General features: G+C 36.8%; 1 protein-coding gene across 15 annotated transcripts in view; it reads left to right on the forward strand.

Moving 5' to 3' along the window:
- ATP11B (ATPase phospholipid transporting 11B (putative)) overlaps nt 1-22,049 on the forward strand; it is a 64,910-nt gene that overhangs the window by 19,100 nt on the left and 23,761 nt on the right. For all 15 annotated transcript variants that reach the window (XR_010433034.1, XR_010433035.1, XM_064665951.1 and 12 more), the window contains exons 5-25: nt 4,013-4,120; nt 4,292-4,420; nt 4,537-4,640; nt 5,839-5,886; nt 8,303-8,367; nt 8,931-9,012; nt 9,944-10,094; nt 11,703-11,900; nt 12,176-12,334; nt 12,628-12,800; nt 13,201-13,269; nt 14,222-14,295; nt 14,381-14,484; nt 14,630-14,811; nt 15,335-15,538; nt 15,802-15,955; nt 18,645-18,747; nt 18,992-19,137; nt 19,649-19,708; nt 20,036-20,163; nt 21,010-21,148. Coding sequence is in view for 13 of the 15 variants with exons in the window: in XM_064665951.1 (XP_064522021.1) it covers nt 4,013-4,120; nt 4,292-4,420; nt 4,537-4,640; nt 5,839-5,886; nt 8,303-8,367; nt 8,931-9,012; nt 9,944-10,094; nt 11,703-11,900; nt 12,176-12,334; nt 12,628-12,800; nt 13,201-13,269; nt 14,222-14,295; nt 14,381-14,484; nt 14,630-14,811; nt 15,335-15,538; nt 15,802-15,955; nt 18,645-18,747; nt 18,992-19,137; nt 19,649-19,708; nt 20,036-20,163; nt 21,010-21,148 (2,580 nt within the window). In the remaining 2 variants the exon portion in view is untranslated. The remainder of the gene's footprint in view (nt 1-4,012; nt 4,121-4,291; nt 4,421-4,536; nt 4,641-5,838; nt 5,887-8,302; nt 8,368-8,930; nt 9,013-9,943; nt 10,095-11,702; nt 11,901-12,175; nt 12,335-12,627; nt 12,801-13,200; nt 13,270-14,221; nt 14,296-14,380; nt 14,485-14,629; nt 14,812-15,334; nt 15,539-15,801; nt 15,956-18,644; nt 18,748-18,991; nt 19,138-19,648; nt 19,709-20,035; nt 20,164-21,009; nt 21,149-22,049) is intronic.

A 22,049-nucleotide genomic window follows, 5' to 3' on the forward strand; every position in this document is an offset into this window, starting at 1 on the left:
TGTCGAGCGCCCAGTGACTCACTGCAGTACCCTTAAATGGACAGTGAATGATGTCAGGCAGCATTTTTGTCTAAACATTACATGTCACTTGTTATAAGACCTTTTGTGAAAGCTCCTCGCTTATTCCTTTGGCACACCTCACTGCATATCAAAACCAGTCCTCCCACATCACACACTGAGAAAGGAGCTTGGGTGGATGGAGCAGTGGTGCAGCCCATGTTTGTCAGTAGTTAAAAGGCAAGTTTGGCCCCAAGGAGTACATTCCATGGTGTAAAGTAGGTATTAAATGTAATCCTGTACCAGGTAAAAGCTCCAATTTAGAAAGCTTCTGGTTTTCTTTTCTTCTTGTTTGATTGCATAAAACATTTTGAAGTGCTTTATAGCACCTGAAATAAGAAAAATCTGAGTTTAACAGAAATCTTGTTCAAGCACCATTTTGAGACCTAGAGCCCCGGTAATGAGAATGTAGAAATAGAAGAAAAAGAAAAAAAAATCTTATGTTTTCTCTAAACCCTTAAAGCAAGAGAAGAAAGAAACGAGCTCATAAATAAAGAGGTGATGTGAATAGAAATTATAATCTCTTCTGCAGGGAGGTTATTTTCAGGAACTATCCCCTTCAAGGGGTTTGACAGTGCTGTCTGGGGAAGAGATGCAGTCTAGCAACTGAAAAATAAGCAGGAGACTGTTACAGAGCTACAACTGGAATTTCAATTTGCCTTCTGTGCCAATAACACCCAAAGGCACCCAGAAATAGGGCAAAAGTAAAAATAGTTCTAGCTTTCAACTGGGTAGAATGGGGCAGAGGGGTTCTTAATGCTGGAGTAATATTTGGACTAACATTTCATCTTGTTACTGTGCAATTTCTGTATGTAGAGTGCCCTAATCCTATTCAATTGCAGTTTTTACCATCATCCCCGCAAGAAAATCACATATTCAAGAGCTAGAATGATAAGTAGGCAATGGATAATATCCCTTAAAGGTGTGTGAACTAAAAGAGATTATGAAACAGAGTTATAAATATTAGATCATTTTTTCCAGGAAGAAGTTGGACTTGTGTAAGTCTAAAATAGGCCAAAATAATCTAACACCACCTTGGTTCCAGATGTCCAATCTTATATTGGGAAATTTAAGTATCTTATCATCAATTGCAAAGAATAGAGATTCTGTCATTCCTTCTGGAGAAACTTGAAATCATTCATGACTTGCAAAGCACCAGGAGATTTCCTGGCTGTCTCAATATCTCTGCAAGGACTATTGGAACCACCTAAGCTGATCTATTGGACTCACATTTTTCCAACATGCTGCAAAGAAGGCAAAAAATATTCACAAGCTGTTACCTTGGAAGGACAATTAAGTGTGCTATTTCCAACAGGCTGCCTTCAGACAGGGAAGAAAGACAAACCTTCTGTTGGAATGCAGAGGGGAAAATACTCAGTATTGCCTCAAAATCAGCTCCCATTTTCTCTCACAGGAAGCAGATTTTAAGGAAAGAAACCCCTTTTTGAAAGCTGTGGGGTACCAGTTCTGTACAAAGTTACATTAGGATAAATGTTAAACTATGATTTAATATTCTCTCAAAAGATGAAGGTGAAAAATAGAAGCATTAACCATATACAGGTTTAAGAAGCTTAGCAGTGGGTGGAAGAACTCTCCCCTGCTTCCAGAAGACCAGTTAATGTGGAACCTCTAGCAAACCTCAGAACTCAGCCTGATTTTAAACTCAGCAAAGGAGACAGAACTTTTTCTTAGAAGTGTAATTGCACCTAGGTCAGAAGAAGGACATACTAGACTGCAAAGTGGTGCAACTCATGCTGTGTCATTTTATCTGTCCTGTTAGCCAGAGCACTTTCCTCCTTGTGCCTGTGAAGGTCTATATACAATCCTCAGAGGAGTCCAAAATTGGCAAACAAATAAAAATAAAAAGTTAAAAAAACAAGCCAAAGCACAATAAAATAAAGGTATTTCCCAAGGAGCTTTAGGAAACTTAGTCCATTTCAATAAGTTATAGGTATTTAGCTGATTGAACAGAGATGTTTACTTGACTGTCAGTTAAATTATGAACTTTGAAGGTTTTGAATAATTATAGACCAATACTGACAATGAAAACCCTCGTCATATAAAATGCAGGCTGTTTCTCAATTACATTTGATGAAGTTATTTAAACAGGACTTAAGAATATAATTTAATTGAGGGATTTTAATCTTAGTTTCTCTTCACACAATTAAGCAACATTCCCTGTGTTCCTGTTGCATCTCTCTTTGTCACAGTATTTTTCCAATAGTTGCAAGTGAGGATAAGGAACTCTCAAAAATGCCACAGTAGGTAAATTTTGGGGGAATTTGAACTGACCAGATTAAGTTGGCTCTTAAGAATTCCCTGGTGTGAGGTGTCACCCTCGGGTTGTAGGCAGTAGATGTCAGATGGGGAAAGCGCTGAAATCTGTACTTTCTAAAGAAGGTAAATTTCAGTTCTTTGCCAAATGCCCATATTGCTCAGCTGTTCAGGTCTATGAGACAAATGCCCCAAGGTTACTGGATTTTAGTTAAACCTTTGTTTTCTTCTGTCAGTCACCTTTAACAAGGAACTGTAGGTACTGACTCTTGCTTTTTCATATTGATTAGGAAGGATTCTGAAAAGAGTCTTACTTAGGAGTTTTAGGATTCTGATTTCCCAGAATGTCTGTGTGTGGCTGCTATTACTAGACACTTCTTAATTATTTATTTTTAAGCGTTTGGCATATAAAGCTTCTTTTCTTTTCCCTGTTTCCTCTCCCCTTTCTTTTCAAACCCAGGCAGTGCAGTTGTGCTGTCCTTATTCATTTGTGCTAGTAACAGTGGAGGTACATGAAGGTAGAGCTGCCAAACTGTACTTTTAACATACAAAATTCATCATTTAACTTCCCTACAGACTACAGTCAACTGCAGAACTCTCCAACTGCATCTGCATTAATACTCTTTGTATTATTACATTCATATAATGTTTGTAGGATGAGTTGGGATTATGCCTGCTGTTTCATACGGCTCCCTCCTTCTGTCTGCAGACTTACAAGGAAGTGTTTTTAACTCTTTCACAGATTTTATACCTACAGAAAAGCATTTTAGGAAATCTTTCTGTTATTGCAAATGAGTTGCAGGAGTTTTGCCAGGATGTAGGAGGCAGCTGATCCATAGATGGATCCATTTCTTGCACTGCTTGTGGGGCTTTCCAAACAGTACTTAGATTTGGGGATTAGAGATTATTATGCTATTATGATCTAATGCTATTAGATTAAATAAGCAATGTATAAATACTTCAGGAAAATAAGATGGGGATAATATACCTGGATTCATGATCAGGAATGTTTGCACATTTGTGTGCATGGGATAAAGGGTGCTTGAAGAGGTGCAGAATATCAATTAAAGAAAAACTGCTTAATTTATCAGTTAAAAGCTCAGTTGCTGCAAACTGTTCCATTAGGACTCAAAAAGAATTAAAACCTTCTCAGTCATCTTCTCTTGCTATACAGAGCTGATGTGTCAACAGCATGTCATGCAAAATTAGGAAATCTTAAGATTTCATGCATAGGCTATGACAGTAAGTATAAGAAGTGCTGTCTGGTATGACTTGAGGAAGTAATTTCAGTCTGTTACTTCTTTAAAAAAAAGGAATCCATAAAGGACCCTGCGGACTGACTCTTCCCAGATTTGTGGTATAATAATCCATACAGATCAACGATTTAATGAGTGCTTGGTCATCTGATCTGCAGAAAATATCACTGCCTGTTTATTTTCAGAGAATATGAAATTGTTAAGTTTCTTCACCACTTTTGCTGCTTTATGTGCATTTACTTGTCCCTGTGAGTGAAAATTAAGAGGTTTCCCAGGTTCTTGAGTAACAGCTCTAGTAGAAACTCAAGAGAAATTAGTGACTATATTCAGATTATGCAGGAAGTAATTTGAAGCGCATTTGCTTAGAAGCTATTTAGTAATTAGGTTTATTGCTTGAAAAGTAAATTTCTGTGTGTTTTCCACAGGGTTATGAAGATTGGCTACGACATAAAGCAGACAATGAAGTCAACGGTGCTCCAGTTTATGTTGTTCGAAGTGGTGGCCTTGTGAAAACTAGATCTAAAAACATTCGGGTATGTGGTTAAGGGCAAACTGAAAATTGTGTTTCTATCACATAAGTACAGCTCTTGTTTCATTACTAATCATTGTGGCCTGTTTGATCATGGTTAGGTAACAGTGCTGAAATGAATTCTGCTCTTTTCAAACTCTCTTTGTGTATTTCTCATTTGTGTTCACTTCATTAGGTGGGGGACATTGTCAGAGTAGCCAAAGATGAGACTTTTCCTGTTGACCTGGTGCTTCTGTCGTCTGATCGAGTGGACGGTTCATGCCATGTCACCACTGCAAGTTTGGATGGAGAGACCAATCTTAAGGTCTGGGTTACTTCTGTGAAACAGTTAATTTGGGATGTCATTTTTAGTTCAGCCTGTTGAAATACCCCCCCTGCTGCCTGCAGTCCTGTGTTAACTTAAGGGGCACTGTTTTACAGACGCACGTTGCGGTCCCAGAAACAGCAGTGTTGCAGTCTGTTGCCAACCTGGACAAACTGGTAGCTGTTATAGAATGTCAGCAGCCAGAAGCAGATCTGTACAGGTATCACTTTAGTAGTAAATATTTTGAAATTAAACACCTCAAAATGAGATGTTTAATATTATGAATGTTATCGGTCTTGCTGCCATTAAAATAGCTTCAGACATGTGCTTGAATTTTAGATTTTAATAATTAGCCTGTGTTTATACATATGTACTTACTGAAAGCTGCAAGTGGCAAGTTTTAGTATTTTGATATTAAACCAGAAATTATAGTTTTTATTTATCTTTTATATTTTAATTATGTACATTTCTGTTCTAACCAGTAAACTTGTTTCCAGATTTAAAAAAATTAAATGACCTGTGAATATGACCAGTTTGGAGAATGAGTTGTATAAGGTTCTGCCAGGTGATTTCAGTACTATATAGGATATTTTAAAGTGAAATTAACTCAAATCATAGCAAATTGTTGTAAACTTATGTTAATTCCAAAGATATGTGTTGACCATGTTTATTTTGCGTGTGCTCAAGATTTGCACTCCATTCTTCAACAGTAAAACCTTAGATTAAAAACAGGGATATCTGAGTGTTCTTTAACATCAGCAATCAATGTCATAGATATCATGGGGAGCAAAAGTTATATTCCCATCCAAGTTTCTTCTGAATTGTATAGTGGAAAATGGTAGCTATTAAGTAGTAGTTTTTAAAATCCAAGTGTCACAGCTGTTCTTCAGTAAACTTTGGGATCTTTGAGAAATATTAAATTCATTAAAACTAAGATACTCAGTTTGAGCAGCAGTTCAGATATTTGATATTTAGCACATTAAGGTACAATTGCTATGGAAGTTTATGTCCCTGTTTGTAGCTGAGGTCATGCTAAATATGCAAACGTCAGATTTTAAATGCAGAGTAGATTTGTTTTAGTGAAAGAAAAAATACTTTTTCTGGTTGGTAATATGCTAACTTACATTCGTTGAGGAATTATTTCTTACTGAATCATCAAAAAGTCACAATCTGTTTTAAGTGAGTAGAAATATAATCTTTTGTGGTTATTAATGAAACCTAATAGGCTTTCTCAGACGACTGTTCTTTTGACAGATAAATGTTTCTGTTGTTAAATGTCTCTTGTAAAATTAGTGCCAGTGTTTCCATATTGTTCCATTTTGTACTTGTGAACCATTAAAGACATTTTTGTAAATACAGACTTTTTACATTTTTGAGTCTTTATGCAGATATTTCTAAAACGTTCCCATCTCTCTTAGATTTGTTGGAAGAATAACTGTAAGTCAACAAGCTGAAGAAATAGTACGGTGAGTCAAATTTTCTAAGATGGTTATTTAGAACACATGAAGGTGGTTAAAGTCACAACCATCACAAATAAGAGTTACTGTTGAATATGTAAAAGGGAGGGGTATTTTTACTGAAAGTTGTCAGTTATAGCTGAATACTTCAGATGGAGAAGAGAGAAAATTAGTGAAAGAAAGTTCATTACTACCCAGTTTTTCAGATTTAATATAATGGTTCTGAAAGGCTTGGCCGCTCCGAAATGGGTAATTTTTAGGCTCTGGTAATCAGCTGGTAGCTTTGTTGCTAGTTGTTAATTAAAGCATTTATTGATCTGAAACAATTTCCAGTGGTATATTATGTAAACTACAGCAGATCCTGTTTACCAGGAGGGAAAATAGGAAGAACAGGAGTGAGAAAGATCATGGTTTGAAATAAAGACACGGAACTCACTCAGAAGAAATGGCCAGATTTTCAGGAATAGATAGCATTTAAGTTATTTAATTATTTTATCATGTGGGTTGTGGATAGTCGCGCTTTCAAAAAACCTGGTCACCTCTTCTGAAAAGGTGAAGTGCTGTGTTATGATGTATATTTGTCATAGAAACAGGTAAATCTGTTATGATTCTTTCACTCTTCTAAAGTCCAAAATATTATCTATTACACTTTTTTTTTTTGTGAAATTTCTGCTTGAGCTATTTTCCATGTGCTTCAGTCTGAAGGACTGAAAGTCTCAGTCTGAGAGACTCCTTTGAGGTTTGCAAATGTTTGTCAGTTTTAGATAGGAGTGACCTGGAGTTCAGAGTGAATCAAGGATTTGTAAATGGCTTTTGCAAGAAATATGGGGGTGTAGAAGGCAGGTCACTTGGCCACAAGTCCAGTGCCCTTGACCACCCCCCAAAAAAACACCACCCATACCATCCCCAATACCCCACTCAGCTGTTTTCTAAGGTCACTTTATGTGATACTTCACTTTGAGCTTTTCAAGATCCATTACTCTCAAGATTGAGAGGTTCAGCTTTGGGATAATCTATCAAAATAATTTGACAACATAAAACAGAGCCAGTTTAAAGGGAGTGTGGAAAAAAAATTGCAAGTTCTGACTTCTAGCAAAGATATATCTTCTGTCTCTCAAAGATAAACTTGTCTAGACTGTATTGCAGTGATTCAGGTTTTTTATTTTGGGTTTGTCAGACTGGTTTTACAAACTTGGATCCAGAAATACAAATTATGTTTCTTATATGAAAAGTTAAAATGCTCGAGCATTTAGTCCCTTTTAGTTCAATTCTTCAGTTGAAGTTTGAGTCTAGCCTAAAACATTAACATATGTATGTGTAATTTAAAGAACTCACCATAATCTGTGTATAATTGGTGCACATGGTATTTGTGATGGTAACTGTCACATTTGCAGTAACATTTAAGTTAAATTAATTAAGTTAAATGTTTAACTGTGGGAGGTGGATTGTGGATTTGGCTTTTGGGGGTTTTTTTGAGTAACTCCAGGTTATGCTTTCAAAGGAACTTCAGGTATAAGAGCTTTGTTTATGTAATAGTGATCACGGACTGCTTGTGGCAAAGCTAAAGGGAAAGCAAGGCAAACCCAAGGGCTTGTGTGCCAGCACTTAGCATATGAACTTTACTTCTTTTGCTTATACTTGGTATGTCAACCTGTCCACTGCAGTTGTTAAATTTCTGCTTTCATTTGAAACACTGGCAAAAATACATTTTTTTTTAATTTCACACCAACCCTGCTGATAGTTTCTAAAGGTGATACAACTGCTGGAGTAGAACATATGGCTCTAACCTTAAACTGACCTTGTTTCCAATTAGACCTTTATTGTCCCGGCCCTGTTTGGAGTTAGCTAAAGAAATGAATGTATTATTGCGTTGCGATAGATGTGAGGAAAAAAATATTTATGCAATTTTTACTCCTGTGTTAGGAAGCAAAATTTGCACTGCTGTGGTGGTGGTGTGACCATCTACTTGTTTGTCTCTGTTTGGTATGAAAAATTTTGAACTTTCTAGATCATTTCAGTTTGTCAGAGGGGTAGAAGTAAGATGGGTAGTTAGCCAAACCTAAAAATAGCATTCCTGGCGTACTGTGAGCCCAACTGGCTTTTTGCCTGCTTGCTTCCTGAGTAACTTGCAGGTCTCTCTGAACCAACCATTTGGAATATTTAACTCAATCAGTAATTATGGGATATGTAACAGTGGTGGGAGAGTATGGCAGTGTCCAAAGGAGACATGAAATGAAACAGAGAGCTCTGTAGAGATGTGTGGGTGAGGCGTGTAAGATGATTGAAGATGGACCTAAACGAGGGTGGGGTTGAAGTTGCTGCACTGGGAATATAGGACAGCTTTGCATAGGAGACTGGATTTCATTTGTTTTACAGAATACAGAACAACTAATTTTTAAATGCTGATATTTCTATTTCTTTTTAGACCTCTTGGGCCTGAAAGTCTCTTACTTCGTGGAGCAAGATTAAAAAACACTAAAGAAATATTTGGTTTGTAGACATCTAAATATTTAAAGAGTATTCTCTTCTTAAAGCATGATTATGAACTGTGCTTTAATTCTACTTGCACTGAAGAAATTGTAATAATCTTGCTGCCTGTTACCTGAGGGGATATGATTATAGATGAAAGTAATGATATTATGCTGAAGAATCTCTAAGGATATAAAGTTCCAGCTCCGTTCTGTGAAAATATTTGAAGTGGTTTGATAAAGGAATAACTTAACTTCAATGGATAAATGACTGTTCTTACTGCTACCCATTGTTCAAGACTTTCTCCTGAGATTTACCATTCTGATTTCCATAAAATACATATTGAGCAGTACAGTCATAATAATGAACAGTGTTAAAGTAGGTGTTAAAATTACTTCAGTAGTACTGTTTTACTATAGCAGAATATTGCAAATACCTACAAAATACTGTCTCATCACTATACTGAAGTAAACACAAAAGTAATACCACCTTTGGATTTTATCCTGCGTCTCTCAAAATGAAAAGTTCTGCAAATTATACATACAGAAAGTAAAGTATAACTCTTTCCCCCCCTTCCTTCCCAGGTGTTGCAGTGTATACAGGTATGGAGACAAAGATGGCATTAAATTACAAGAGTAAATCTCAGAAACGGTCAGCAGTAGAAAAGTATGTTTATTTTCTGATATCTCTCTTATTCATAGAGCTTTAACTTAGTTTTTCCTCTGTAACTTTAAAACCCTGTTGGGTTCACTGGGTTTTAGGCAAGGGAAGAGTGTGTTGATTGCCTTGCCTTTGGTAGGAAGCTGTAAAGATAAAATTAATTTCTTAATATTTCATCCTTTATTGATTCTTTAGTCGTGTATGAAGTGGAAATACCCAAGCTTGCTCAAGGTTACAGGATAGCTGTTAGTATAGTAGAGATTTGTATGTTGAATTTCATGATTTACTTTAAAGGGAAAAGTTCTGATTTATGTTGCCTTTATTGCAGTTACTAAAACTGTGAGAGAGCCTCCTGGAATTCTTAGGCAAGCGTGGGATTGATTATTCTTCTATAGCTACATACAGACAGAACTGGAGTGTGAACATTCAGTCATCAAAGCAAGGGGTGGAAAGATGGTCTGTCTGATGTGACAGAATATAGAGACAGATGTGACTGTATCCTGGTGTAGCATGGCCTGGGTTAAATAGTCAGGTGCACGTGGCAGTGCTCTTTTAACTGAAGGAAAAGGTGCAACCTTGGGTTTCCAGTGTGGTTGGTTGTACTGCCTTCACAGCCTTGCTAGAAACTCAAGGAAGAAGAGAAGGATAAGTCAGCCCCCAAAATCTTGGATAGCAGGTGTGACACAAGTCAGCTGTTGGGATGTTCTTGCACCTTAATCTAGTCCTCATATTGCCATATAGACATTTTGTCTTAGTAAGGTGTAGGATTTCTTTTCCATTCTGTTACTTGCTTGTCACACAGAAAATTTATATCCATATCAAGCACAGGGTATGTTTTTTGAAGTGGTGTCCAGTAAGTTAATTCTTGTAATCACAGTGTGTCAACAGATTGAGTAAAATAAACTGAAATTGCTTTTCTTTTTTTGCTTCTTTATAGGTCCATGAATTCCTTTTTGATTATTTATCTAATAATCCTCCTCTTTGAAGCCATTCTGAGCACTATTTTAAAGTATGCATGGCAAGCTGAAGAGAAATGGGATGAGCCCTGGTACAATGAAAAAACAGAGCACGAAAGAAATAGCAGTAAGGTAATGTAGTTTACCCAGTTGCATATCTGGGGAACACTCAATTAAGATACTGAATGTATTATTTATTATGTCTCTGTTCTTGGATATAGGTGTATCACATGATCCAAGTCTCTGTGCTGCTCTCTCAGTGGTTTTGAGAGTGTTAGTCCTGTGTAGCCTCACTGTGGTGTAGGAATATCTCTACTCTGTTACTGGTTGGACTTTTTTTTCCTTTATGGAAAGACCAAGATTTTTGAAAATTTTGGGCTTTGTTAGGGCATATTTCTGATGTTCTGTGCTCTTGTTACTGTTGTTTAGGGTGTCTTTTGTCATTCCATAAATGAAAAGAGGAGGAGGATGGCTGTTTTGTGTGTCCTATTACAGTAATTTCACAGTTCAGGAATTTTGTACGTTTTGTGATGTTGAGGTGGTTCAGGCAATTTTGCAAGGCTATAATTTTGCTCAAGCTCCTGCTTGCCCTTCTCACTTTCTGTAGAGGTTGGAGGGATACTTTGGAGTATTCCTGAAATCTGCAATTCTGAGAAGTATCTCTTTTTCTAATCACTGTATTTTTCTGCTTTCTGCATAATTTTTGATTTCTCTATGGAAGATCTCTTTAGGCACAGAACTTGCTCAGTTTTTGTCAGACACCTTAATTACTGACTTTTGTTAAGTAATTATAGCAACACTCCCTAATTGGGAAGAACAGACATTATTTAGCTTTGCAGACTGTTCACTACTTTTATCTACCGTTTATTTAAAATGTTCTTCTACGCCAATATCTGGTAGAGTTGAAAGAAATGGCCTGTTTTTTCTCATCTCTAATCTCCCTTGCTCAATATTCAGAGGTTGGTTAAGAGTCTTTGCAAAGTACAATTCAGATAGTGAGTTTGTTGTCCAGATGAAAAACAAACTTCAGAGAGGCTGTAGTGTTGCATTTCAGAGTTTGTTAAAATTTTCATACCTAATAAAGAGAAGTTTCTATCTTGTTATGTAGGCATTTGCCTCAATTGTAAGTGTTGAACACAGTGATTTGAAGAGGCATAAACGAGGTCTGTGCCATGGAAATCCACATGGTCCCTTGTCATGTAGTCCAGATCACCCACCTCACTGGGGAATGCCAGCAGACAGGAGCCCTCTTGTCACTCTGCTGTCCTAAAACAACACAGAGTCCTTGCAGATTCCTCTGACAGCACGGAATATCAGTTGTTTGCCTTCACAATTTATGGTTCCTTAGATAAGCCTAAATGAGTCATGCTGTTTGGAATGGGGAACACGTTACTTTTTTCAGACCCTCTTTGAAAATAGAATCACCCTGACAGTTAATATTAATTGGCAGCCCTCCTGACAGATTCAGTGGATAGACAAAGATTAATGAACTTGAGAAGTCAAACATCCAGTCATAGCTTAAGGCAGACTTTTTGCATCAGTCTGAAGGCGTGTTACTGGGGCAACCTGGGAATGCCTGCGTTGTCACTGGATGTGTTGTCTCTCTCTCGTGGATGTGGGACTTGGTCTTCTCTGGCTCTCTCAATTTGTCATTCCTCATGCATATTGAAACACAATTAAGTCACTGTGTTTCACCTGATGACTGTCGTAATCTTCACATTTTTTCTTTTTCTCTTCTAGATCCTGAGATTTATTTCAGATTTTCTGGCCTTTCTGGTACTTTACAATTTCATTATACCTATTTCACTCTATGTGACTGTCGAGATGCAAAAATTTCTTGGATCTTTTTTTATTGGCTGGGATCTTGACCTCTATCATGAAGAAACAAACCAGAGAGCGCAAGTAAATACTTCAGACCTCAATGAGGAATTGGGACAGGTAGAGTAAAAAATACATAGTTTCTTTTTTTTTTTTTTTAACCTATTTTCTACTTAGTTTTTAATATTAAAATTCATTACTGCAGACTTTTTATTGGTTGTGCTTTGATTAATTTTAAAATAAGGTTTAGACATGTGATGGCAAAAACTAAAATTCTTACATGATCAAAACAACATGTGTAGTAGAAAGTGGGAGTTGAGATTATTTTATTTTTTTTTCTATAACAAGTATATGCAATTCCAAGTCTGGTTTTTTTTGTTTTTATTTCACAAAAGGTAGAGTATGTGTTTACAGACAAAACTGGTACATTAACTGAAAATGAGATGCAGTTTCGGGAGTGCTCCATTAATGGCATAAAGTACCAAGAGGTCAATGGTAAACTAACTCCAGAGGGATTTTCTGAAGATTCTCCAGATGGAAATAGGCATGGTTTGGTAAGAGACTTTGATTTTCCCACCATTAGTCATCCTAGATAGAAAGTGGTTTTTATTTCAGAGAAATATTCTTGCACCGCTGTCATGAAAAAAACCCAACATAAATCAGAATTTCTGAATAGTTTGAAGCTATTAAGTGCTACTGAACAAATAATATTTATTAAACATGTTGAGATGAGATTATTTAACATGAAATATTTGGCAGATTTTTAAGTAAAAACATTTTTTTTTGAGTGCATTCAAAACTGGGTTGTTACATAAATGTTAAAAACCAAGATTTTCCTTTCTTACAGGTGAAAGAGGAAGAACTGTTCTTGAAGGCAGTTTGTCTTTGTCATACAGTGCAGATCAATGCAGATCAGACAGATGGTGCTGACGGTCCCTGGCATGCCAATGGAATAACGTCCCCGTTGGAGTATTATGCTTCTTCACCAGATGAGAAAGCTTTAGTTGAAGCTGCAAGCCGGTGAGCTGTGCTGCCACAAGTGCCTAACACAGGAATTGCTTCCTAGGGCAGGCAGTCCAGGCTGAAAGCAGCCGTAAAAATTGCTCGGGACGTTTGTAAAGCCCAGGGCCTGGCACTGTCAGCTTACTGGGAAAACATGGAAATATAAAATACACAAAACCCTAGGGGTCCTGTCCTCATTTAAAATATTTATGGAAATCCTTGGGAAATCATAGTGGTCAGAGTGTGTTGCAAATAAAATACTGCAGAAAGTGAGCATTCTTAATTTTCTCTAGAAGTAGAGAACAGTAATGGGGTATAAGAATCTCTCTCTTTTTCTTCCCTGCCACCTTCCCCTTCCTACATCAATAGACATTTTGTCTAAAGTGGAACTTAAATGTCTATTTACTTTTCCTTTTAGGGTTGGAGTAGTATTTACTGGAATTAGTGGAGACAGTATGGAAGTAAAAAGCCTTGGAAAACCAGAGAGGTATTTTTTTTTATTCCTTGTTTATTTTGAAGGGCAGAACAGTAGTGATGATTAATGTAAAGTTCTCTTCTTAATCCTCTCTGTTCATAAGCAAACCTTGCCTTTCCACAGCGTGCTCTATTTAATGCTTTTCCCTTGATGTCTTCAAGACAGCTTGCATCTTATTCTTTACCAATAGTAGCTGAGATGCAAGAATTTTGTGAGTTACTCTGTGTAGGTGTGTGTTGTAACAGTTTGTATCTTTTCCCATTCCTCAAAGGTTGAGACTGTAGTAGAGCTGGAAAACTGAACTGCTTATTCAAGTCCTAGAGTTTTTGCTTTCAGCTCTAGAAGTTTCCAGAATCACTCTCATCTGTGCATAATCTAATTATATATTTCAAACTTTCACAAAATGAGTAGAAATGTTATTGATAACTGTATATCTGCAGTATGTCATAACTCCTTTTACCCATTTTATCTGTGTCAGTTGGCAGTACTTCAAAGTTAAATGTCTAAAATTAATTTTCTGCACTAGTGGTAACATAAAAAACTAGTCCAGTTATCAGGGCACGCACACTTGTTTTTTGACAGTGTGAATTGTTTACAAATGTTAGAAACAAAATGTAGTTTTCAAAGTTACACTTGAAATAATGACAGAAGGATAAAGAAATAGGAGCTGCTTGTAATCTCCAGGTATCAAGTTAGTACTCAGGAAACTATTCCTATTGGTAGAGCCTTTTATTCTTACAAAATGGAATAAAGTGTATATAAAGTGATGAAAAGCAATGAATTGCACAATGACTAATAGCAGTGATTGTTGTTCATCAGTGGTAGCATTGCTTTTAGAGTTTAAAATGACACGTTGAGGAAAGGTCTGTGGTGTAAGAGTCTGCTTATAAGTAATTGTCTTTGGAAAACTATTTCTAAAAATGTTTTCTTGCCCTTCCTTCTTTTATTAAAACACAAAATACAGGTACAAATTGCTTCATGTGTTGGAGTTTGATCCAAATCGCAGACGAATGAGTGTCATTGTGGAGAGTCCCTCAGGTAGGTCATCAGAAAACATAAAAGCTGCAGCTGAGAACTTCTTAAATGACATTATTCTGAATTTCTATTCTATTTTACTTTGTAGGGGAAAAGCTTTTATTCACAAAAGGAGCAGAATCTTCCATTCTTCCTCGTAGTAAGAGTGGAGAAATAGACAAAACAAGGATACATGTGGATGAATTTGCTTTGGTAAGTGTATGTGCTTGCCCAGCTGATCAGAAGAAAATTCATCTGGGATAAATTCTGTAGCTTGAAGTGAACAAATTACAGGTGACACCTTCTTGTTAGATCAGAATCTTGTCTACTCTGAATGTAGTCTTTTATTTTCTCACAGAAAGGACTAAGAACTTTGTGCGTAGCCTACAGAAGATTCACACCTGAGGAGTATCAAGAAATTGGCAAACGCCTTCATGAGGCCAGGACTGCCTTACAACAACGGGAGGAAAGATTAGCAGATGTGTTCAACTTCATAGAAAGGGATCTGGAATTACTTGGGGCTACAGGAGTAGAAGACAAGTATGCAATGGAGCTACTGCCAACTACAGTCAATCCCAGCGAGTTTAGGATTTACTCCTGAAATATAACGTGTGAAAAACTCTCCCACTATGATCAAAAGTTTTGTGCTATTCTTGTTTAGTGTGTTTACCACTCTTTGGATTGAGCATTCCAAACACAAGTTGTACCAACTGATTTTGGCTTAATAACAATGATGTTGTACAGCTGTGTTTTATCAGGAGAGATTTCCTGTATGTGAAATGGAATAGTTGCAGTAAATAATTTAAATCAAGGTATGCTTATGACAAATTTTTGATCCCTTAGCAGGATTAAGTTCAGTTTTTGTTTCATCAAGGCCTTTGTTTTATTGCTGGTAACAGAGTATCATCTGCCAGGCTGTGATTCTCTGACCATACATGGGACATTGGAAATACAGTCTTAACTTGTCATGGCAGTGGGGTTACAGTGGTAACATGGAGTTACAGTGTGAGCTCTTTCTTAGTAAAGTGTTTTATTGGTTACTTGAGATTTTTCTTGTTTCCAGACTGCAGGAGAAAGTCCAAGAAACTATAGAAGCCCTCAGGTTGGCTGGTATCAAAGTGTGGGTGCTCACTGGAGACAAGCACGAGACAGCTGTTAGTGTCAGTTTGTCCTGTGGACACTTCCACAGAACCATGAACATCCTTGAGCTTGTGCAGCACAAGTCAGACAGTACCTGTGCAGAACAACTGAGGCAGCTTGCCAAGAGGTAAAGTACCTGAGATGTCGCTATCTGAGTGATGATCTTAGCTTGGTTTTCTTTCATTTGCAGATTTTATGACAATCTCTTTTATGAATGTGCCAAAGAAATTAAGTTGCCTTTTTAGAAAAATTATTAATAACAGACTTGAAGAAGCAGTCTGTCTAACAGATTAAGTTCTTTGCTTACTGTCTGGCCAACAGCAGAGTTTATAGCAAATTGAAATTTTTCTATGACACCGGTACAAAGTTAACATTTTTGTCCCCGAATAGAATAAAGGAAGACCATGTTATCCAACATGGACTGGTTGTGGATGGGACCAGCCTCTCTCTTGCACTCAGGGAACATGAAAAACTGTTCATGGAAGTTTGCAAAAACTGTTCTGCAGTGTTGTGCTGTCGCATGGCACCCCTTCAGAAAGCAAAGGTAAGTGCAAATATAATCAGGATTGCCTTTAAAGTACTTTTACCATGCTTTGAGGAGGCAAGGATTTCTGAAACTGCTTTGTTTGTTTGCCTGACTTCTGAATCCTTGTTAAATTCAGTTGATCTGGAGTAGTTTGCTCAGAAGTTTCTTACATGTGTGTTTGAAAATTTGCAAGTGGATGGAAAAGTCAAAATCCTGCCACCGTGCAAGCAAAAGGCTCATCTTAAATCTGCCTCTTGAGTGTTGTGTAAGGCAGCAGCTGTCCTGGCCACCTGCATGCTTTAGCCTTGCCTGCTACATCACTTCTCCAGAAAAAAAGCCAAATTGAAAGTTCACAGACCTGTAAGGAAGAAGTGTGCTTCTCTGAGTATTTTAAAAAATATACCCAAGTTTGAGGATAAAGTAAAAGGGAGGAGAAGCAGAGGCCTAGTGTCCAGGGGAGGTTTTCCTTCATGCTCTTCTAAGACCATTTTTCCTTCACATGTACTTAATTTTACTCAAATACAAGGTGGATGGAATTAAAATTTAGATTTTGTGATTTAGTTTTTTTCAGTCTGGAAAGCTAAGCTCTAAAGGACTAGAATATTTATTCTTTTCTTTTGAAATTTTCTCTCTTTGGGAAAAGACATCTCTTCATCTTAAAGCACTGGGAAACCCTTATATGAGGTACTAGATGTGCAAAAGAGGGCAGGCTGTTTTACTATAGCACAAGTGACCTGTTTTGAGGTCACTCTTCCTGCTTCCAGCAGTTAATCAGAGTTCTAATGCAGTCTTTAGAATCCCTTCAGTATAGAACTCTTCAGCTGGTATAATGTTAGTTTCAATAAAATGTTAAAAGCAAATTGTAACTACTATGAGTAAAACAGTTTGTTTCATTTGTCCACTTCTGTCCATTCTTTTAGCTGAAATTTTTGCCATCCCCTCTCTTTAAGGTACAGTTATTTGCCATTGTTGTGTCCTTGTTCTTATTTTGTCATTTAACTTGATTTATAATGCTTTGTATTGCTTCCCATAATTCCTATCCTGTCCAGCAGATAATGGAGATTATTTCCTGTCTTTCCTCATGAAGTACAGTAAAATGTAATTTTGATGGCAGTGACATTTTAATTTTAAACATTGAAGTATATAAATCACTGAGACAAATGCTGTACAACATGAAGGGTAAGCAAGGAAGTCCAGGGCAGTTTAGTCTAGCCTTGCACATGATCTTTTGCTGTAGGCATCCTTTTTGTGAGACTTATTCCAAGGTTAAGCTGGAACTCAGCTTAGTATTCCCTGCATCTTTTACTAACTTTAATGCGTGTTAATAGATGGCTGGCAGTCTCACTACTAATTTTGACATGTTCTGTAGCTCGAAAACCTTTTTAAACATCATCATGTCAGTCATTCAGAGCTGCTGCTGATTGCTGCTGTTAAAATTTGCCAGGGGATTTGTCTTGACCTTTTCACATAGATGTTTGTCTGTCTGAATTACCCCAGCCTTGGGGATCTCAGGAGGACTGATCTGGGTGACACACTGCGGCCTTGTTACTTCTGTAGGGCTGCTTGCTAGGATCTAATGCTAAATGTACTTGAAGTAATTACCTCTTAAAAATGGGGAACCTTTAAGCTTGCATATTAATACCTGCAATTAGGAAATGTATTCCCACAGTCAGGTGGATTTCTCTGAGCTGTGGACTGTATTTAGTCACTGTTCTGTTCCTCATGTGAAGTGAGTTCCTGCTCCTGTGAATCAGTGCCCTGTCATTGCCAACTACAACTCAATTATTCCAATACAGGTTCTACTTACCTCGTGCCAATGTTTCTCTGTTGATATTTCCACCTTGGGCTTTCTGGAACTTCAGGGGGGAAACGTTTTTTCATAGGTGTTTATTTTCTTGTTTTTGGAAAGCCTCTTGATCTGCATTCCTACCTTTGTCTCTGCAACCTGTTTACAACTGAATTAGTGAAGCTTCTGCCTTAAGCTGGAGCTCTCTGGGAGGTTAATGAACTACTAATTCTCCTTAACCAAAAGCCTCATCTAACTATCTCCTCTGTATTTAGATAGTGTTGGCATTTACTTAAAGATCCAGTTCTTTCCTGCAAAGAGCAGGGTCTCACTGCTCCTCTTTTTGATTATCTTACAGCCTTGTATGTCAACAATTTTTTTCCTTGTTCTGTCCTATCTCCTTCTGTGTCTTTTCCGACTGAGAATACCCCTTGGTGATAATGAAGTTGCTTTAAAAAGAATCTGTTTTCTTTAATAACAGCATATTGATCTTTTAGCTACTGCATTTTACCTGGATTAGTTCCATTAATTACAAATATGAAGAATCTAGGCACTTCTAGTAAAGGGCATTAAATCTGTATTACTCCATAAGTAAATTTTCAGTTCCAACTTTCACTTGACTGTTTCATGTGATAAAGCAGCAAATTAAGCAATGTAACTGAATATTGAAATAAAAACAGAAGAACAAGTTCAAGACAGGCATAATACTTAAATAAGTCTTGTGCCCAAATGAGCTGCTTTTCTAAAGAAGGGATGAATTTGTGCTTGTGATATGCAAAAGATGTTTTTTACCCAAGCATCCATGCTCATAAAATGTATTAATTATATTTACAGGTAGGGAACTAGTAAGATACTTGGGAATTGGTGACATGGTTTGTGGGTAGACTGTCTAATCTAAAATGTTTAATTTTTTCTTTTCAGGTAGTGCGACTGTTAAAAACGTCTCCAGAGAAACCCATAACATTAGCAATCGGTGATGGTGCTAATGATGTGAGCATGATACAAGAAGCACATGTTGGCATAGGTAACTTTCTTCTGTCTGAAGCAATAAAGGCTTTTTTAATTTGAATCAGCATCAAATGAGCAGTTTCCCTTAGTTGTAAGTGGGAGAAGCAATACCTTCTATTGCAGCAAAGTTACTTAAGTCTTTATAATGTTGAAGTGCAGGAAAACAGAACTGTAGCTTCAGATGTACATTGTTGGGGTTTTTAAACTTCAGTTTTTGTAATACTTAACCTGTTTTCTGTTTTGTTTCCCAAACATTACAGGAATCATGGGCAAGGAAGGAAGGCAAGCTGTAAGGAACAGTGACTATGCAATAGCTCGGTTTAAATTCCTCTCCAAGTTGCTTTTTGTTCATGGGCACTTTTACTATATTAGAATAGCAACCCTTGTACAGTACTTTTTTTATAAGGTGAGTTTCCCAAGAGTGCCAGTGGAGTTCCCAGAAAAACGCGTTCGCGCCACTTTTTCTTTTCAGTTGTTCCCTTTCCTTTAAAGGCAACATTATGTTGTTGGGTTTTGGTTCCTGCTTTGTCTGCTCCCATGCAACAAGCTCTTGTGAGCAGGGTATGGCTTTCTTGAATGAAATATGGAATCTATTTTGCAAGGAAATTCTTAAAAAGAAACTGAGGGGAAAATGATCGGATTTCTTCTCCTTTAATACTGCTTAGACTCTCATATGAGATGTGTTCATCAGGCAGATATAATTAAGTTTATGCTTTCCAGGTTCATTGTCCCAAAGGACAAATAAACAAAATGTGCTGTCAAGTAAAGAATATTGCTTCACTTGGCCCTGTAAAATGTTGAAATGCTTTATGGTTTTCATGTGTATTTTTACCAGCTTGTAAGAGTTAACAGTTTCTTTTAGAGTTGTGAGGAATATACTAAGGATTAACTATTTCCTTCACTTTTCTTTATTTCAGAATGTGTGCTTTATTACACCACAATTTTTATATCAGTTCTTCTGTTTGTTTTCACAACAAGTAAGTATTGGATGCCTTACATCTTGGTAAATGTACTAATATTAATTATTAATGATAAATAATCACTAATTATTAATAATATTAAATAACTAATAAATATGTAACTAAATTAGTAAATAACTACACAGGAGCAGCACAGATTTACACTTAAAACCTATCCAGCTGATTTTCTGTATTTGATAGCTCGATGTTACTAGGTGGTTATGAGAGTACAGTTTTTTCCTAACAAGTAAATTCCTATAAGTAATGATTTGTTGCTGCTCTTACTGTGCATAAGCACCTTTTTTTCTTTACAAGACTCAAAATAATTTCTGTTTTCCTTTCCAGACGCTCTATGACAGTGTATACCTGACTTTGTACAATATTTGTTTCACTTCCCTGCCTGTCCTCATATACAGTCTTTTTGAGCAGCATGTGCATCCGCATGTATTGCAGAGTAAACCCGTGCTCTACAGGTACGTGCATCTTACAGTAGCACATCATGTACAGCAGTAGTGGCATCTGCAGAGTTCTGAACTTGCTATTAGACATTTGTGCAATATTTTTTCTGTGACTTAGGCGTTTTTAGTAACTGTCTTGATGAGGTAGAACGGCAGCTACTTAGCTTTCATCCTAAATGTTAATTAACAGGAGTATTCTAAGAGAAGGATCTTTTTATGTCAGTCATGTTAACAATGTAAGAGCATTGAGCACTTGGTCAGCTCACATGATTGGCAGCCTTCTCCTCCATTACGTGTGGGAGGTGAAAATGACTCAGACGTGCAAATGAAAAACTAGGACACCTGATTACGGGAATCACCACAAAAAATCCTTTACTGGGAAAAGAAGTGATTTCTTGTAGAATTAGATGTCCTCCCAGTGGCAACACGTTGCACTGCATAGTGCTTTTAGGAGGGAAAAAAGCATCTGTTTTTGTAAAAAAGAGATGTCTCTCAGATGTTTCTCTTGTTGTAAAGGTCTTTTAAGCGGAACAGGGGGTAAGTATCAGGAGATCTGACTTTTTCTTCCCCTTGCAATTCCACCTCCAGGGACAAGAATTCTAGTTTGTGCTATTCTGAATTTGACCCATTAGAGACCCTTGCCACTGGTGACCACTGCTTAAATCAGATCCAAATCATGAGAGCTGAGAATCCTTTTTTTGCCCATGATTTATGTATTTTTTCATATGTCAGCATTTGTTAAATGTGTCTCGCTGCAGTTGAAAGTTACATTTATTCAAAGCAGTAGCACTAATGTCATGCGAATAACTCATGGTTTATACAAAGACAGTATGAAATCCAAAATCTGTTTTATTTCTGCAGAGACATCAGTAAAAATGCCCATCTGGGGTTTAAACCATTTCTTTACTGGACCATCTTGGGCTTCTTTCATGCATTTGTTTTCTTTTATGGCTCGTATCTTCTAATGGGAGAAGACACTTCTCTGCTGGGAAATGGCCAGGTACAATATCATAAGTATTATTATACCACTGTATTTGTGGTGATATTTCTTAATATTTTTTTGAAAAAATCCTCTTGTGTCCAAAAAATTTTATGGACTACATAATTATCAAAGAGTCTTTGTCAATATTAGTGTCTGCTCTCAAGAATGACATTTCTTAGTGTGGAAATTGTAAGACATTGTCAGAAAGTGTATGTCCCTGAAGAACATACCCTTCAAGATAATAAATGTGTCATGGTTGTCTTAGACTTTGTTTGATTTTGTATACTGTTTTTGTCAAAATTGTATTTCATGTCAGTAAATGAGTATTTATATCCATTCATTCAAAACTCATTTTGAGTTGGACTTAATTGCATTGTCAAGCAATGGCTTCTCTTTAGTAGCTGTTACAAAGCTAGGCTTAAATCTGAAAGTTGACAAAAGTCTTAAAGCTTCTCCTGAAAATGTATTATTTTAATTATATTACTCAGATTTTTTTTTTAATTTAGTGGTGCAAGCTACTTCCAAGTTATACTTTTTATTCAATAAATGTTTTTAAGACAATAAGTTAATGACATAATCAAATACTAATTTGACACTTTATTTTAAAGATGTTAAAGTTTACAGGAAGAATTATTCAGAAAAAACCCTAGAGCTTGGATGAAACCATTAGAAGTCTGTTTCCTCATTTCCCCTGGTTCTGAGTTATTTAGCTCAGTTTAGAACAATTAGATACTGATTTTTCCCTTGTAAAACTTGGGTAGTAATGGAAAAATACATTTGCTTCTCGTTATGCCATTCTTAATATTGGCATGGAGCACTTGCTGATTCTCATGTAGTGCTTGGCAGAGTTGCAGATTATGGCACAAGGTACAGAAATAGCATCATGCTGAATTCACAGTGGTCACCTGGTGACAGGGAG

Source organism: Pseudopipra pipra, chromosome 10, assembly GCF_036250125.1.
Source record: "Pseudopipra pipra isolate bDixPip1 chromosome 10, bDixPip1.hap1, whole genome shotgun sequence".
Lineage (NCBI taxonomy): Eukaryota > Metazoa > Chordata > Aves > Passeriformes > Pipridae > Pseudopipra > Pseudopipra pipra.